Raw genomic sequence first — 18,107 nt, forward strand, 5'->3', positions numbered from 1 at the left:
CCACCCTAGGTGGAGCAGGATCCTGACTAGCATGGGATTCCATGCTCTACAAAGGCTAGGAGAAGTTCACCTTGACCAATGTCAAATTCACTCTGAGCACTCCACCCTAGGATAAAAATTCCTGCTGTAACCTACTTCCCTATTATGTCCTAATGTCAGATTCCTGCCTTAAGCCCTTGTCCTTGGCCAATGTCAAGTTCTTACCACGTGGCATAACACCCCAATATGACTCTGTACAGGTCTGAGTCCCTCAAGTCTCTCTCTCTCTCTCTCTCTCTCTCTCTCTCTCTCTCACACACACACACACACACACACACACACACACACACACCACACATGCTGGATGTAGTAGAAATGGCTACACCAAATTTTATTATTGTTTTCAGCTTTTTATAGCTTTTTATAGCTCTGGTGGTATGGAAAAGGGAGATCCTATGTGCTGACCAGCTCAGCTAAAACTTAGGCACAGATCCAAGGCTCTGAATTGAAAATGTTGGGCCATGTGAAAGGGCCAATCCTGTTGTTCCAAAGCTACAGGATCTTTATAAAACAGTGCAGCAACAAGATAACTAGGAGTTCCTATGAGAACCCATTGATGGTTTTACAGAAGCCAGAGATTTTGAACAGACCAATGACTCATTGCAATGAACATTTGCAAGTTAATATGTGTGGACAGAGAGCTACAGGGTGGGACATACTGTGCCAAACTATAGTTTTCACAGTGATATGTTTTCTATGATTTGTTTTTTTGTTTGTCTGTTTGCTTGCTAGTATGATTTATTTGGGGGTGAAAATTTCCTGAACAGAACACCAATGGCTTATGCTCTATGATCAAGAATTGACAAATGGGACCTCATAAAATTGTAAAGCTTCTGTAAGGCAAAAGACACTGTCAATAGGACAAAATGGCAACCAACAGATTGGGAAAAGATCTTTACCAGTCCTATATCTGATAGAGGGCTAATATCCAATATATATCTGCTGAGGGGCATCTGGGTTCTTTTCAGTTTCTGGATATTATAAATTAGGCTGCTATGATGTCCCTCAGTGGAGGAATGGATACAGAAAATGTGGTATATTTACACAATGGAATACTACTCAGGAATTAAAAACAATGAATTCATGAAATTCCTAGGCAAATGGTTGAAACTGAAAAATATTATCCTAAGTGAGATAACCCAATTACAAAACAACACAGCAGTCACTGATAAGTGGATATTAGCCCAGAAGCTCTGAATAAACAAGACATAATTAACATATCAAATGATGCCCAAGAAGGAAGGAGAGGGCCCTGTTCCTGGAAAGGCTTGATGCCACAATGCAATGTAGGGGATTACCAGGACAGAGAAGGGGAGGGGGTTGATTGGGGAATGGGCAGAAGGAATAGGGATTATGGGACTTATGGAGACAGGGAAACTGGAAAAGGGGAAATCATTTGGAATGTAAACAAAGAATGTAGAAAATTAAAAAAAAAGAAAAGAAAGAAAAAAGAAAGATGAAGAGAATGAGCAAAACTCCTTAAGAAAGACCGTATGCTATTGGGTGGGTTTTGCTCAAAATATTTATGCATTTCTTTGGTTTTAAGTCATGGGACTTTCAGGAAAATATTACTGCATTTGTTATAAAAGGATCTAATAAAAAAATTTTAAAATCATTCTCAAATTTTAATTAAATGTATCTATTTCATATTGTGTTCTTACAAGTAAGCACAGTATTTAGAGCCTTAAAAAATAGGCTGCTATGAACATAGTGGAGCATGCGTCCTTATTATATGGGTATATGCCCAGGAGTGGTATAGCTGGGTTTTCAGGTAGTACTATGTCCAATTTTCTGAGGATCTGCCAAACTGATTTCCACGGTGGTTTTACTAGCTTGCAATCCTACTGGCAATGGAGGAGTGTTCCTCTTTCTCCACATCCTTGCCAGCCATCTGGTGTCACCTGAGTTTTTGTTCTTAGCCATTCTGACAAGGCTATCCTCTTTCTCCCTGCCTGTTCAATATAGTACTCGAATTCCTAGCCAGAGCAATTAGACAACAACAGCAGGTCAAAGGGATACGAATTTGTAAGGAAGAAGTCAAAATATCACTATTTGAGATAATATGATAGTATACTTAAGTGACCCCCCAAATTCCACCAGAGAACTCATAAACCTGATAAACAACTTTAGAAAAGAGCATGGATATAAAATTAACTCAAACAAATCAGTAGTTTTCCTCTACCTAAAGGATAAACATGCTGAGAAAGAAATTAGGAAAATGATACTCTTCACAATAGTCACAAATAATATAAAATACTTTGTTGTGACTCTAAGCAGGCAAGTGAAAAATCTGTATGACAATAACTCCAAGTCTCTGAAGAAAGAAATTAAAGAAGATCTCAGAAGATGGAAAGATCTCCAATGCTCATAGATTGGCAGGGTTAGTATAGGAAAAATGTCCATCTTGCCTAAAGCAATGTATAAATTTAATGCAATCCCCATCAAAATTCCAACTAAATTCTTCATAGAGTTAGAAAGAGCAATTTGCAAATTCATCTGGAATAACAAAAACCCCAGGATGGTGAAGACTATTCTTAACAATTAAAGAACTTCTGGGTGAATTAGTATCCTGGACCTCAAGCAGTACTACAGAGTAATAGTGATAAAAACTTCATGGTATTGGTATAGTGACAGGCAGGTAGATCAATGGAATAGAACTGAAGAACCAGAAATGAAACCACACACCTGTGGTCACTTGATCTTTGACAAAGGGGCTAAAACCATCCAGTGGAAAAGAGACAACATTTTCAACAAATGGTGCTGTGTCAACTGGTAGTCAACATGTAGAAGAATGTAACTTGACCCATTCTTATCTCACTGTACAAAGCTCAAGTTCAAGTGATCAAGGACCTCCACATAAAACCAAATACACTGGATCTAATAGAAGAGAAAGTGGGGAAGATCCTGGAGCACATGGGCACAGCAGAAAATTTCCTGAAAAACACCAATAGCTTATGCTCTAAGACCAAGAATTGACAAATGGGACCTCATAAAATTGCAAAGCTTCTGTAAGGCAAAGGACACTGTCAATACGACAAAACAGCAACCAACACATTAGGAAAAGATCTTTACCACTCCTACATCAGATAGAGAGCTAATATCTAATGTCTACAAAGAACTTAAGTTTGACTCTAGAGAACCAAATAATCCTATTTCAAAATGGGGTACAGAGCTAAACAAAGAATTCTCAACTGAGGAATAGCAGATGGCTGAGAAAGACCTAAAGAAATGTTCAACATCCTTAATCATCAGGGAAATGCAAATCAAAACAACCCTGAGATTTCACCTCACACCAGCGGGAATCGGTAAGATCAATCGTTTTTCAAATGGCATGCTAAAATAGGTCTGCTGTCTTCTCAAGAAAGCATATGGCCTTGTTTATTCATGTTTATGTTCTTGGATTAGTATCTTCGTATCTAGAGTTATTGCATTTGGGGTTCTTGTACATTTTTGGTCTCACTTTTGTTGAGGATGTAGTTTCACCTTTGGGTTGCTGTTGCCTACTCTGCTCTGTAACCATGTGTAGTGGCTTTGAGATCCCTGATTTCTAACCATGTGTGGTGGCTATGAGGCGCCTGGTATAGAACTGTTCAGTAAGTGTATATTAAGCAACATCAACAACAACAACAAAAGAAATTATAAGAAAGGCTAGAAAGAATGGATAAAAGATAAAACCTCAGGGGAATTTTGGGACTACCCTATGAGGCCAAGTCCCAGGGGATAGAAATAGCCTTGGAGGAGAAGCTGTAACTGACATGCCTACCATTTCTTGAAACATGTTTATTGTATTCAACCTGTATTTTTTCTTTATATGTTTGAGGAGAGTATGTAATTCTTGCCTGTTTGTAAGTTGCACAAAATATTCATAGGTTTTAATGACAATATTCTGATGATCAATGTAATCATACATATAATCAAAATTTGTCATTTGTATAATTTGAAAAATTTTAAAGTATAAAAGTACATATTTAGAAGTTCACTCACAAAATTCTTCATATTTATTAATTAGGAACAAATGCAATACACAGAATTATTTATATTCACTAGTAATATAAACTATGACATTTTCTTAAATATTTGTGAAATGACACAGTTTTGAAGTCTGGGAACATGTTTTGTGTTCACTGTGAATCATAACCTTACAACAAAAGGTGTAGCAGAAGCTTTGAAAGAAGCTTAGAAGAGTGGTAGATAGAGACAAATAGAGAAGTAATTATATCTAATTATTGCTACTGGTTTTTATGCTAGGATATATCACATTTGGAATTAGAAGCTTTAAAGAAACTTCTTTTGCCTTTGTGTCTACAGTCCTACAGTCTCTTAGTTCCCAGATTAATCACCATATATGTAGACCAGTTTATAGTTATGAATTAAAATGAGCTAAATAAGGGTTTGAAAGTAAAGCTCTCACTGTATTGATAATATGCATGCACCTTAACTGAACAAAGGTGTATGCTTAAATTCTACTAATATTTTTAATGTTATTTTGTGCAAGTGGGGTAATTGATGTAACCATTAATGCATGTTGTATTTAATGGTTGAGTTGTTGCTAGATGATGTCCATTTTTACACTTAAATTCTTGCATCTCCCCTGATTGGTAATACTGCTTTTGTCTTTCTTTCCATCTGAAAGTTATGTTACGTTTTTCCATAATTTCTGTTGATATTATACATGGATCTAAAAGAAAAACATACAATTAAATATCAATACATGAAGCTACAGAGATCCAGTTTTCAAGTAGTGTGTATTTATATATTTAAGGCATTCTTTGACAAACTCTTTAATAAACCTATAAGGATAGCACATAGAGTCAAGTAAATATAGAACATTAAATGATATAAACATGATGTTTAATGTGATAATTAGATCTCATCATTGGGCATTTCTAACATCAGTTATTTGCATTTCATGATATTTATGGCTGTTTACCTTGATTTAGGTTGTGAGCAAAGTTTTACAATTTGAGGTATGACATATATGATACTCAAATCTAAAGTTCAATGATATGACAATTATTAAAAATATTGCAAGTAGAAACCCTATCATAATTGCCTCCACCAATATTCATGATATAGTCACTAAGAAGTAACTATAAATGCATAATTAATTTTATTTTGAGAGATTTTTAAAAATAAATCTATCAAATAACAAAACTGGCCAAGTGACAGTGGAGGAGTGTTCCTCTTTTTCCACATCCTTTCCAACATCTGCTGTTCCCTGAGTTTTGCATTTTGGCTGACTGGTGTGAGGTGGAATCTCAGGGTTGTTTTGATTTGCTTTTCCCTGAAGATTAGGGATATTGAACATTTCTTTAGGTCTTTCTCAGTCATCTGATATTCCGCAGTTGAGAATTCTTTGTTTAGCTCTGTACCCCATTTTTAATAGGGTTATTTGGTTCTTTGGAGTTTAACTTCTTGAGTTCTTTGTATATATTGGATATTACATCCTCCATTGGATGTACGATTGGTAAAAATTTTTTCTCAATCTGTTGGTTGCTGTTTTGTCTTATTGACAGTGTTCTTTGCCTTACAGAAGCTTTGCAATTTTATGAGGTCCCATTTGTCAATTCTTGTCTTAGAGCATAAGCTATTGGTGTTCTCTTCAGGAAATTTTCTGCTGTGCCCATGTGCTCCTCACTTTCTCTTCTATTAGAGTCAGTATATGTGGAGGTCCTTGGTCCTTGATCCTTGATCCACTTGGACTTGAGCTTTGTACAGGGAGATAAGAATGGGTCAATTTACATTCTTCTACATGTTGACTACCAGTTGACACAGCACCATTTGTTGAAAATGCTGTCTTTTTTTCAATGGATGGTTTTAGCTCTTTTGTCAAAGATCAAGTGACCATGTGTATGTGTTTCATTTCTGAAATTCCATTCCAAGAACACATCAAAATGATCATCCACCATGATCAAGTAGGCTTCATTCCATTGATTTCCCTGCCTATCACTGTGCCAATACCATGCAGTTTTTATCACTATTGCTCTGTAGTACTGCTTGAGGTTCAGGATACTAATTGCCCCAGAAGTTTATTGTTAAGAATAGTTTTCACTATCCTGGGATTTTTTTTATTCCAGATGAATTTGCTCTTTCTAACTCTATGAAGAATTGAGTTGGAATTTTGATGGGGATTGCATTGAATCTATAGACCCTGACAATGCATGAGCATTGGAGATCTTTCCATCTTCTGAGATCTTCTTCAATTTCTTCTTCAGAGTCTTGAAGTTATTGTTATACAGATTATACACTTGCTTGTTTAGAGTCACAGCAAAGTATTTTATATTATTTGTGACTATTGTGAAGCTTGTCAGTTCCATAATTTTTTTCTCAGCCTCTTTATCTTTTGAGTATAGAAAGGCTACTGATTTGTTTGAGCTAATTTTGTATCCATCCACTTTTCTGAAGTTGTTTATCAGGTTTATGAGTTCTCTGGTGGAATTTTGGGGGTCACTTAAATACACCATCATACCATCTACAATTAGTGATGATATGGAAATTTTCTGTTGTGCCCATGTGCTCCAGGATCTTCTGCACTTTCTCTTTTATCAGATTCAGTGTATCTGGTTTTATGCAGAGGTCCTTAATCTACTTGGACTTGAGCTTTGTAAATGGAGATAAGAACGGATCAATTTGCATCCTTCTACATGTTGACTACCAGTTGACCTAGCATCATTTGTTGAAAATACTGTATTTGACTTCTTTCTTTCCAATCTGTATCCCTTTGACCTGCTGTTGTTGTCTAATTGCTCTGGCTAGGAACTAGAGTACTATATTGAACAGGTAGGGAGAGAGTGGATAGACTGGTCTAGTCTGTGATTTCAGTAGGATTTCATCGAGTGCCTCTCCATTTAGTTTGATGTTGGCTACTGGTTTGCTGTATATTGCTTTTACTGTGTTTATGTATGGACCTTGATTTCCTGATCTTTCCAAGATTTTTATCATGAAGAGGTGTTGGATTTTGTCAAATGCTTTCTCATCATCTAATGAAATGATATGATATTTCATCTAATAAAATATCTTTTATATCTTTGAGTCTGTTTTTATAGTGGATTACATTGATGGATTTCTGTATATTGAACCATCCCTGCATTCCTGGAATGAAGCCTACTTGATCATGGTGGATGATCATTTTGATGTGTTCTTGGATTCAGTTGGCAAGAATTTTACTGAGTATTTTTGCATCAATATTCATAATGGAAATTGGTCTAAAGTTTTCTTTCTTTGTGGGGTCTCTGTGTGGTTTAGGTATCACTGTAATTGTGGCTGCTTCATAGAATGAATTTGGTAGTGTTCCTTCTGTTTCTATTTTGTGAAATAGTTTGAGGAGTATTGGTGTCAGGTCTTCTTTGAAGGTCTGATAGAACTCTCCATTCAACCTATCTGGTCCTGGGCTTTGTGTGTGTGTGTGTGTGTGTGTGTGTGTGTGTGTGTGTGTGTGAGAGAGAGAGAGAGAGAGAGAGAGAGAGAGAGAGAGAGAGAGAGAGAGAGAGAGATTAATGACTGCTTCTATTGCTCTTTAGGGGTTATGGGATTGCTTAGATAATTTATCTGATCCTGATTCAATTTTGGTACCTGATATCTGTCTAGAAAATTATCTATTTCATCTAGATTTTCCAGTTTTGTTGAATATAGGCTTTTGTAGTAGGATATGATGATTTTTTTGGATTTTCTCAGTATCTGTTGTTATGTCTCCCTTTTTCCTATCTGATTTTGCCCAATAGTCCCGTAAGCCCCCTTCTCTTCCCCTGTCCTCCCACCCACCCCTTCCCACTTCCCCGTTCTGGTTTTGCCGAATACTGTTTCACTGAGTCTTTCCAGAACCAGGGGCCACTCCTCCTTTCTTCTTGTACCTCATTTGATGTGTGGATTATGTTTTGGGTATTCCAGTTTTCTAGGTTAATAACCACTTATTAGTGAGTGCATACCATGATTCACCTTTTGAGTCTGGGTTACCTCACTTAGTATGATGTTCTCTAGCTCCATCCATTTGCCTAAGAATTTCATGAATTCATTGTTTCTAATGGCTGAATAGTACTCCACTGTGTAGATATACCACATTTTTTGCATCCACTCTTCTGTTGAGGGATACCTGGGTTCTTTCCAGCATCTGGCAATTATAAATAGGGCTTCTATGAAAATAGTAGAGCATGTATCCTTATTACATGGTGGGGAATCCTCTGGGTATATGCCCAGGAGTGGTATAGCAGGATCTTCTGGAAGTGAGGTGCCCAGTTTTCGGAGGAACCGCCAGACTGATTTCCAGAGTGGTTGTACCAATTTGCAACCCCACCAGCAGTGGAGGAGTGTTCCTCTTTCTCCACACCCTCTCCAACACCTGCTGTCTCCTGAATTTTTAATCTTAGCCATTCTGACTGGTGTAAGATGAAATCTCAGGGTTGTTTTGATTTGCATTTCCCTAATGACTAATGAAGTTGAGCATTTTTTAAGATGCTTCTCCACCATCCGAAGTTCTTCAGGTGAGAATTCTTTGTTTAACTCTGTACCCCATTTTTTAATAGGGTTGTTCGGTTTTCTGGAGTCTAACTTCTTGAGTTCTTTATATATATTGGATATTAGCCCTCTAGCTGATGTAGGATTGGTGAAGATCTTTTCCCAATTTGTTGGTTGCCGATTTGTCCTCTTGATGGTGTCCTTTGCCTTACAGAAACTTTGTAATTTTATGAGGTCCCATTTGTCAATTCTTGCTCTTAGAGCATACGCTATTGGTGTTCTGTTCAGAAACTTTCTCCCTGTACCGATGTCCTCAAGGGTCTTCCCCAGTTTCTTTTCTATTAGCTTCAGAGTGTCTGGCTTTATGTGGAGGTCCTTGATCCATTTGGATTTGAGCTTAGTACAAGGAGACAAGGATGGATCAATTCACATTCTTCTGCATGCTGACCTCCAGTTGAACCAGCACCATTTGTTGAAAAGGCTATCTTTTTTCCATTGGATATTTTCAGCCTCTTTGTCGAGGATCAAGTGGCCATAGGTGTGTGGGTTCATTTCTGGATCTTCAATCCTGTTCCATTGATCCTCCTGCCTGTCACTGTACCAATACCATGCAGTTTTTAACACTATTGCTCTGTAGTATTGCTTGAGGTCAGGGATACTGATTCCCCCAGATTTTCTTTTGTTCCTGAGAATAGTTTTAGCTATCCTGGGTTTTTTGTTGTTCCAGATGAATTTGATAATTGCTCTTTCTAACTCTGTGAAGAATTGAGTTGGGATTTTGATGGGCATTGCATTGAATCTGTATATTGCTTTAGGCAAAATGGCCATTTTAACTATATTGATTCTACTGATCCATGAGCATGGGAGGTTTTCCCATTTTTTGAGGTCTTCTTCCATTTCCTTCTTCAGAGTCTTGAAGTTCTTGTCATACAGATCTTTCACATGTTTGGTAAGAGTCACCCCAAGATACTTTATACTGTTTGTGGCTATTGTGAAGGGGGTCATTTCCCTAATTGCTTTCTCAGCCTGCTTATCCTTTGAGTATAGGAAGGCCACTGATTTGCATGAGTTGATTTTATAACCTGCCACTTTGCTGAAGTTGTTTATCAGCTATAGGAGCTCTCTAGTGGAGTTTTTTGGGTCACTTAGGTAGACTATCATGTCGTCTGCAAATAATGATAGTTTGCCTTCTTCCTTTCCAATTTGTATTCCTTTGACCTCCTTATGTTGTCGAATTGCCCGAGCTAGTACCTCAATTACAATATTGAAAAGATAAGGAGAAAGGGGGCAGCCTTGTCTGGTCCCTGATTTCAGTGGGATTGCTTCAAGTTTCTCTCCATTTAGTTTGATCCTGGCTACCGGTTTGCTGTATATTGCTTTTACTATGTTTAGGTATGGGCCTTGAATTCCTGTTCTCTCCAAGACTTTAAGCATGAAAGGATGCTGAATTTTGTCAAATGCTTTTTCAGCATCCAATGAAATGACCATGTGGTTTTGTTCTTTGAGTTTGTTTATGTAATGGATTGTATTGATGGATTTCCGTATATTGAACCAACCCTGCATTCCTGGGATAAAGCCTACTTGATCATGGTGGATGATCGTTTTGATGTGTTCTTGGATTCGGTTAGCAAGAATTTTATTGAGTATATTTGCATCGATGTTCATAAGGGAAATTGGTCTGAAGTTCTCTTTCTTTGTTGGGTCTTTGTGTGGCTTTGGTATCAGAGTAATTGTGGCTTCGTAGAAGGAATTGGGTAGTGTTCTTTCTGTTTCTATTTTGTGGAATAGTTTGAAGAGTATTGGTGTTAACCCTTCTTTGAAGGTCTGGTAGAATTCTGCACTGAAACCATCTGGTCCTGTGCTTTTTTTGGTTGGAAGACTTTCTATGACTCATTCTATTTCTTTAGGCATTATGGGACTGTTTAGATGGTCTAGTTGGTCCTGATTTAATTTTGGTATTTGATATCTGTCAAGGAAATTGTCCATTTCCTCCAGATTCTCCAGTTGTGTTGAGTACAGGCTCTTGTAGTAGGATCTGATGATTTTTTGGATTTCCTCAGTTTCTGTTGTTATATCTCCCTTTTCATTTCTAAGTTTGTTAATTTGGATACTTTCTCTGTGCCCTTTGGTCAGTCTGGCTAAGGGTTTATCTATCTTGTTAATTTTCTCAAAGAACCAGCTCCTGGTTTTGTTGATTTTTTGTATGGTTCTCTTTGTTTCTACTTGATTTATTAGATATATTCTTTGTCTACATTTCAAATGCCTCCTTTCTTGGTTCTCCCTTTCCCCTTTCTTGGTTCCCCCACCCCTTCTGAAAATCCCCTAACCCATCCTCCCTCTCCCTGCTCACCAATCCACCTACTCCCACTTCCTTGTACTGGCATTCCCCTATACTGGGGCATCTAGCCTTCTTAGGACCAAGAACCTCTCCTCCCTTTGATGTGCAACAATGCCATCCTCTGCTACATATCCATCTGGAGGTATGTGTCCCTCCATGTGTACTCTTTGGTTGGCGGTTTAGTCCCTGAGAGCTCTGGGGGGTGGGGTACTAGGTGGTTCATATTGTTCCTCCTATGAGGTTGCAAACCCCTTCAGCTCCTTGTGTCCTTTCTCTAGCTCGTCCATTGGGGACCCTGTGCTCAGTTTAATGGTTGGCTGAGAATGTCCCCCTCTGTATTTTTCATGCACTGGCAGAGTCTCCCAGGTGACTGCTATATCAGGCTCCTCTCAGCAAGCATTTGTTGGTTTCCACAATAGTGTCTGGGTTTTATAACTGTATATAAGATGGATCCCTAGGTAAGGCAGTCTCTGGTCTTTCCCTCAGTCTCTGTTCTCCACTTTGTCTCTGTATTTCTTACTGTGGGTATTTTGTTTCCCTTCTAGGAAGGACCAGAGTATCCATACTTTGTTCTTCATTCTTGAGCTTCATTTGGTCTGTGAGTTGTATCTTGGGTAGTCCAAGCTTCTGGGCTAATATTCACTTATCAGTGAGTACATACAAGTTATATTGAGTAGTTCTTGAAAAATATCACTAGCTAGCTTTCTAATAAGCAAGATAAGAGTTTAGAACTAATAATATAGATAAGATATTAATAGATGCTCACATGATGAAAAGAGTGAGTGGACTCTCAAAAGCATCTGACATCTGTGTGTTCAAATGTGGCGAACATATACCCATAAGCACATACATGCATGCAAATATACATAGGATCATAAAATTAATATAATGATATAATAGAAACAAATACTCTCCATTTTGACCATACTCAGTAGCTGGAACCAGCATAACTGATGGGAACAGCTTAAGACTAATGGAGTCTGTTGGAAGAGACATTCTCTAACATGTTGAGCTATATGCAAGCTGTGTAGTGAACTAGCTACTTCTAGGCAGCTGGTGGCAAAAGTGTAATATATAGGTATTCATGTTCAACTTGACGTGATCAGAAAGCCAGAAAACTTAATTTATGTTTTGTCAATAATGTGTGCTTGTCAAAAAAAATTGAAGATCAAGATATGTGATAGATTAACAGTAAATACTCCAATGTCTTGAAAATAAAGAAACTGCCTACTTGCAGTGGCACATATAGATAAGAATTAAAAAATAAATAATAATTGTGAATTAATTATTTTTAGAAAACTTTCATAAGTTCCTAAAACAAGGGAAACTTTCTACTATCTGAATTTGCTACTATCTGAAATTACTATTTTTCTTTTCAATATAAAGATATGTGGAAAGCTTTTCTAAGAGGGCAACATCGAGACATTGACCTTTAACCTATAGTATCAAATCCATATTATAAAAGTTATCACATATTCTATGATTTAAAACATGGACATACACCTTTACTATAATTTTCACCTTTACCTTTGGTAACAAAGGCTTGGATATGTGAACTGAACACCTTTAAAAATGTCAGCTTATCTAGCATTGGAGGGGAATATAAGGACAGAGAAAAAAAGTAGGGAACTGATTGGAGAATGGATGGAGAGAAGAAGGTTTATGGGACATATGGGGAGGGGGGGATCCAGGAAAGGGGAAATCATTTGGAATGTAAACAAAGAATATAGAAAATAAAAATATTTAAAAAAATGTCAGCTGGTCAAAGAATCCTTTAAGACTTAAACTTATATGGTGTTTTAAAGCATTAGAATAGAAGGCATCAGTCCAAAGAAAAACAAATAGTGGTGTAAAATTTTTAAATTTAAAACTTATCTTCCAACTGAAATAACATCATCATCTTAAAAAGAGAATAAAGCTAAACTTTGATACATCAGTAATATAATGGGAGTAATGCAATGATGTACTCACTAATGCATGGCAGTTGAACTGCCCATTTGTTTTGCAGGCAGGTAAGTGATTCTGTCGATTCTTCATTTGCTGTTACACATCCCTGGTTACCCCTATACAATGCTTTCTTGTGGGAGGGAGGACAGGGGAAGAGAAGGGGGCTTACGGGACTTTCGGGGAGTGGGGGGGGCTAGAAAAGGGGAAATCATTTGAAATGTAAATAAATTATATCGAATAAAAAAAATAACATTCAGAAAGAAATCCATTCCCTGTTTCTCTATTCGGCTTTGAACATGTCTCAAAAGGGAAAAGAGTGAGAAAAAGGTAAATATGTGTTTAGACCATGTTTGGCTTAAGGATTTACAATAAAAATGTTATTAAAAATATTCATCAGTTATTTGTGCACAGACATAGAATAATAAAAAAATCATTAACATTGCTGGGCAAACACACACACCCCTTGCCTAAAAAACCAAATTGTAGGTTTAAAGATATACAGTGATACTCTGCTGTGAATTTTTCAAACAAAGCAATATTTGATTCACTCATAATCTCTTATAAAATGTATTCAATATGTTCAAATAGATCAATAGTCCTATGGAAGATCAGAACACATACACACACACATATAAGTATGTATATATATATATAATGTGTGTGTGTGTGTGTGTGTGTGTGTATGTGTATGTACGTTTGTGTGTGTATGAAAATAAATAGATTATTTTATGGACATAGAGTCATTTATCCCATTAGGGTTATAGGGGTTGGGTGATAATCTCAGAAAATTTATCCACATAAGTGGTACAAACTCCAGTATGAAAAATTTTGAAATGTCATTATAAGTGCATGCCTAAAATACAATAGATGTTAAAGCTCAAAGATCAGAAGAAATAATAAGTTTATTGAATCTTATGCCACAATGATAGTTCCTCAGCTTCTGTGCAACTGAACATGAAAGTGTAAAAATAAATCTCTCGATTCCATTTTTCTATCAACTGGATAATAGATATTTCATTATGAAATCTACATGGTAAAATTATATTGCATGAAAAATTTACTTACAAAAGAAATTGTGAAATTTCTTTCAGTTATTTGACTTCATTCCAATACACAATTTGCTTCTTCTGAGTGAGGTAACCCAATCACAAAAGAACACTCATGGTATGCACTCACTGATAAGTGGATATTAATCTAGAAGCTTGGAATGCCCAAGACACAATTCACATATCAAATGATGCCCAAGAAGGAGTAAGAACAAAGTATGGATACTCTAGTCCTTCTTAGAAGGAGGAACAAAATGCCCACAGAAGGAGATACAAAGACAAAGTGTGGAGCAGAGTCTGAAAGAAAGACCATCCAGATACTACCCCATTTAGGAAACCATTCCATATACAATTACAAAACCCAGACACTATTGTGGATGCTCACAAGTGCTTGCTGATAGGAGCCCGATATAGCTGTCACCTGAGAGGCTCTGCTAGTACATGACAAATAAAGAGGGGGAATCTCTTAGCCAGCCATCGAACTGAGCCAATGGATGAGATAGAGAAAGGACCAAAGGACCTGAAGGGATTTGCAACGCCATGGGAAGAACAACAATATGAGTCACCAAATACTCCCAGAGCTCCCAGGGACAAAACCTTCAATCAAAGAGTACACTTGGAGTTACCTATGGCCCTAGACACATTAGCAACAGAGGATGATCTTGTTGGGCACCAAATTGGGGAGAGGCCCTTGGTCCTGGAAAGACTTGATACTGTAGTGTAGAGGAATACAAGGACAGGGAAGCAGGGGGTGGGTTGATTGGGGAAGGGGAGATGGCTTAAGGGATTTTCGGGGGAGGGGAAACCAGGAAAGGGGACATTTGAAGTGTAAATAAAGAATATACCTAAAAAAAAAAAAAAGAAAAAAAAGAATGAATTCACTACCATCTGTGGAAAAAAAAAAGGAATTCAAATAAAAAACACATTGAATATTTTGTGTAAATCTCAAAGAAAATATTAGACAAAATATTGTGAGAAAGCAGGAAAGAGACAAAACCACCATCAAACAGCTGGAAAAGAATAAATGGTAAAACTAAGTAAAGAATAAAATTCAGTAAGCATTTTCACTTTGTTAACTTGGAAAAGCAAGTAAATATTAACACAAGCCCAAATTGTGAAAACCTAAAACGATGAACTGAAATCAATCAGAAACCGAATGAGGAAAAGGCAATGAAAGTATGATCTTTGAAAAGGAGTATAATACATTTGTAAATAAAAGAAAGCAAAGTGAGTGCCACACACAAACAATGAGGGGGCAGAGGAATATAATTGAAAAGGTTAACACTTCTTATTGGAAGACAAATAGCACCAGACTAGAATTCCAGATAGTATGAGGCATCTTATTGACCACATTTAAAGAAATTTTTACAGAAATTAGCATAATCAGAGAGATCTTAGCAGAAAATATATGGACATTTTACTCTATTTAAGCAACAAAATTACTGCTTTCAATGAGATTGGAGTTACTGGGACTGGTGACATAGAAAAAAAAAAAAAAGGAGTAACCCAGTCACAACACACATGGTATGTACTCACTGATAAATGGATATTAGCCAAAAAGAGCATAACAGGGTATGTTGGCAGCATGAGTTTATTCTGAGTCAAGTTACTTTTCTGCTTCAATAACTGGCAGGAGTGAGGCAAAAACGACTACAACTATGTTAGGGGAACGGGTTTCAGCAACCCCTCTTGAGTTGGCTTGGTGACACAAATCTTCGACTCAAAAATTACTACTGAGAATTTTTTTTTTTTAATTCAGCTTGTTATGTGGGACATGGACAACACATTATTCGATGCTGACATTAGGACTTTGTTATCAGGGTCCCAGAAAAGCTGAAAGTCTAGTCAAAGGCTGGACAATAGGGCATTTATCAGATGCATCTGATTAGTTGACCCAATTGAAGAATAGGGAACAATTATGATGGTGGACTCGTTTATATCTGCTTTCAGCAAGTCAGTGTTCAGAAGCCTGTAGTGCACAGGTGATCCTGGATGGAGTCTGTCAACAATATGATAATCTGCTGGGACAGATATAGACTACAGCAGAAGTTAAAATTGGGGAAAATTCTATTTTTAAGAACTTGTGGTTATACTTATGTGGATTCAATAGTCATATGGCTTTTTTGAGTCTCTGAAGCTTATATGAATTTTAGTTTGAACAAAGATGATTTTTAGCACGATGAGAAACACCTTTAAAAAAATAAGAGACAGGCTGGAGAGATGACTGTTCTTCCAGAGGGTCCTGAGTTCAATTCCTAGCATCCACATGGTAGCTCACAACAATCTGTAATGGGATCTGATGCCCTGTTCTGGTGTGTCAGAAGATAGCTACAGTGTACTCATATAAATAAAATAAACAAACCTTTTAAAAAATTTGTAGACTAAATAAAGTTTAATATTGAAGTTAAGTGCATTAGTATTTAGCATGACTTCAAATATATTACTGGAAACATTAAAGAATTTGATTATTTAAAAGATTACTGACTATCTATCTCTATTATGTTTGAGCCTTAAAAATCACAGCTTTGAGTTGAAGCTTTCTAGTATCAAAATAAAACCATAAACATAGTATTTAAAGAGAATAGGAACTTTTCTGACCTTTTTATGGTATAACAATTTCCCCATTTAAGTTGAAGCCAGTGTAGGGACAAGAAAGGGTTAAGAAGTTGTGAAATATGGCAAGCAATAAGCATTGATAACTTATAAGACAATAATTTATAACCAAGATATGCAGAACATAGTAAACCTTTATATTTAAGACCAGTCAGAAAAAGAAGATGTAGTGGACACACACACACATACACACACACACACACACACACACACACACACACTTAGAATAAAGAGACAAAACTTTCCTTATTTTTCTAGCTGTAATTTTAAGGGAGGAGCACCTTGGTACCTGCTGAATGCAATTCTCATGAGCGCCAAGGTTTTGTAGGAGAGCTAGCCATCATCTTTCTTACTAGAGAACTGAGAAACTGCTAGTGTCCCTTTAAGAACAGCTTGTATAGAACAAGCAGCTTCTGGCTTGCTGTCAGCTAGATCCAGGCAAGAAGCAGGTCTCCAATGGCAGCACCAGTTTATCAGTTTTTGTTATTTCTGAAAATCCTTGAAATGATTTAAAAGTAAGTCAGGGGTGGATGGCCAGCAGATAAAGTTTTAATCAAGTTTTGTCTGACTATGAATCACCCGGCAAACAAGCAACTAAATGAAGTTACAGACAAAGCTAACACATGGACAGAGTAGCATCGTGGTTTATTGAAAGCACATCCCAAGACTGATCAGTCAGGGACACAGCCTGCACTAGATAACTGAGACTGAACCTGGAACATTTCTGGGGCCAGCTTATGAAGGAACAGTCCATAGTGAACTCATACACAGCATGGCAGAGTGGTTGGTACTGACTCAAGCTATTCTAGCTAGCTATACAGAACAGTTCTAACTGACCTTCATCCTGATTGGTCATAAGCGGACCTTATGACCTTATAATCTTAATTTCTTAAGATTAACAAACATCAGAATATACAGAACAAACACGGTATGTGCTCAGCATATAAATGTTCTGAGTAAAACTCTTTTATCCGAAAATGGCAGGCATGGAACAAAATGGCTGCAACTATGCTGGGGCGGGGCAGGACTCAACAGTAGTAAAAAAAAGGAAGCACAAATTGAGGGAATGCTGGACATGAAATATCTAGGCGATATCCCAACCTTAGTCTTGGAGTTCATCATGGAAAAAAGAACAGAAAGATTATGAAAGCCAGAAAACCAAGATATCAAGATATCTGCTATGAGATAGTGTCATCTATGTACAATAGGGAAACTGCACCTGTAAAATCTCAGAGATATGATGATCTAAATGAGTTCAGCACAATATCAATTGACATGATGACACATATGGATCAGTTCTTACATTTACTAGCTCTAGATGAAAACTATATGCAATTAATATTTCCTAAGGGAAGAAAATTAATCTTAAGGAGTGAGTCCTCCCAATAAGTTACCCAATCTCAAGTGATCAGTCCTAAACACATGAATAATCAAGCCCCACTAAATGGATTCAGAAGGTTTGTACGTGCATGCGTGTGTGTGTGTGTGTGTGTGTGTGTGTGTGTGTGTGTGTATGTGGTGTGTGTGTGTGTGCATGTAGAACAATAATAGTTAAATAAGAGGTCATGAATTTGAGAGGGGACAAAAGAAGAGGTGGGAGGGAAGAGATGATAAAATGATATAATATGGTTCTACTCTAGGTTTCTGTGATAGCCAGTATCTTGTTCCTGGTC

The 18,107-nt window shown here is 37.1% G+C and overlaps 1 protein-coding gene across 1 annotated transcript in view; it reads right to left on the minus strand.

Moving 5' to 3' along the window:
* Nucleotides 1-4,520: 4,520 nt before the first annotated feature.
* LOC127697042 (complement factor H-related protein 2-like) overlaps nucleotides 4,521-18,107 on the minus strand; it is a 58,737-nt gene continuing 45,150 nt past the window's right edge. The window contains 1 exon segment of the mRNA XM_052199919.1: nucleotides 4,521-4,717. Coding sequence (XP_052055879.1) covers nucleotides 4,521-4,717 — 197 coding nt within the window.

The sequence above is a fragment of the Apodemus sylvaticus genome, chromosome 12 (genome assembly GCF_947179515.1).
Source record: "Apodemus sylvaticus chromosome 12, mApoSyl1.1, whole genome shotgun sequence".
Taxonomy (NCBI): Eukaryota; Metazoa; Chordata; class Mammalia; order Rodentia; family Muridae; genus Apodemus; species Apodemus sylvaticus.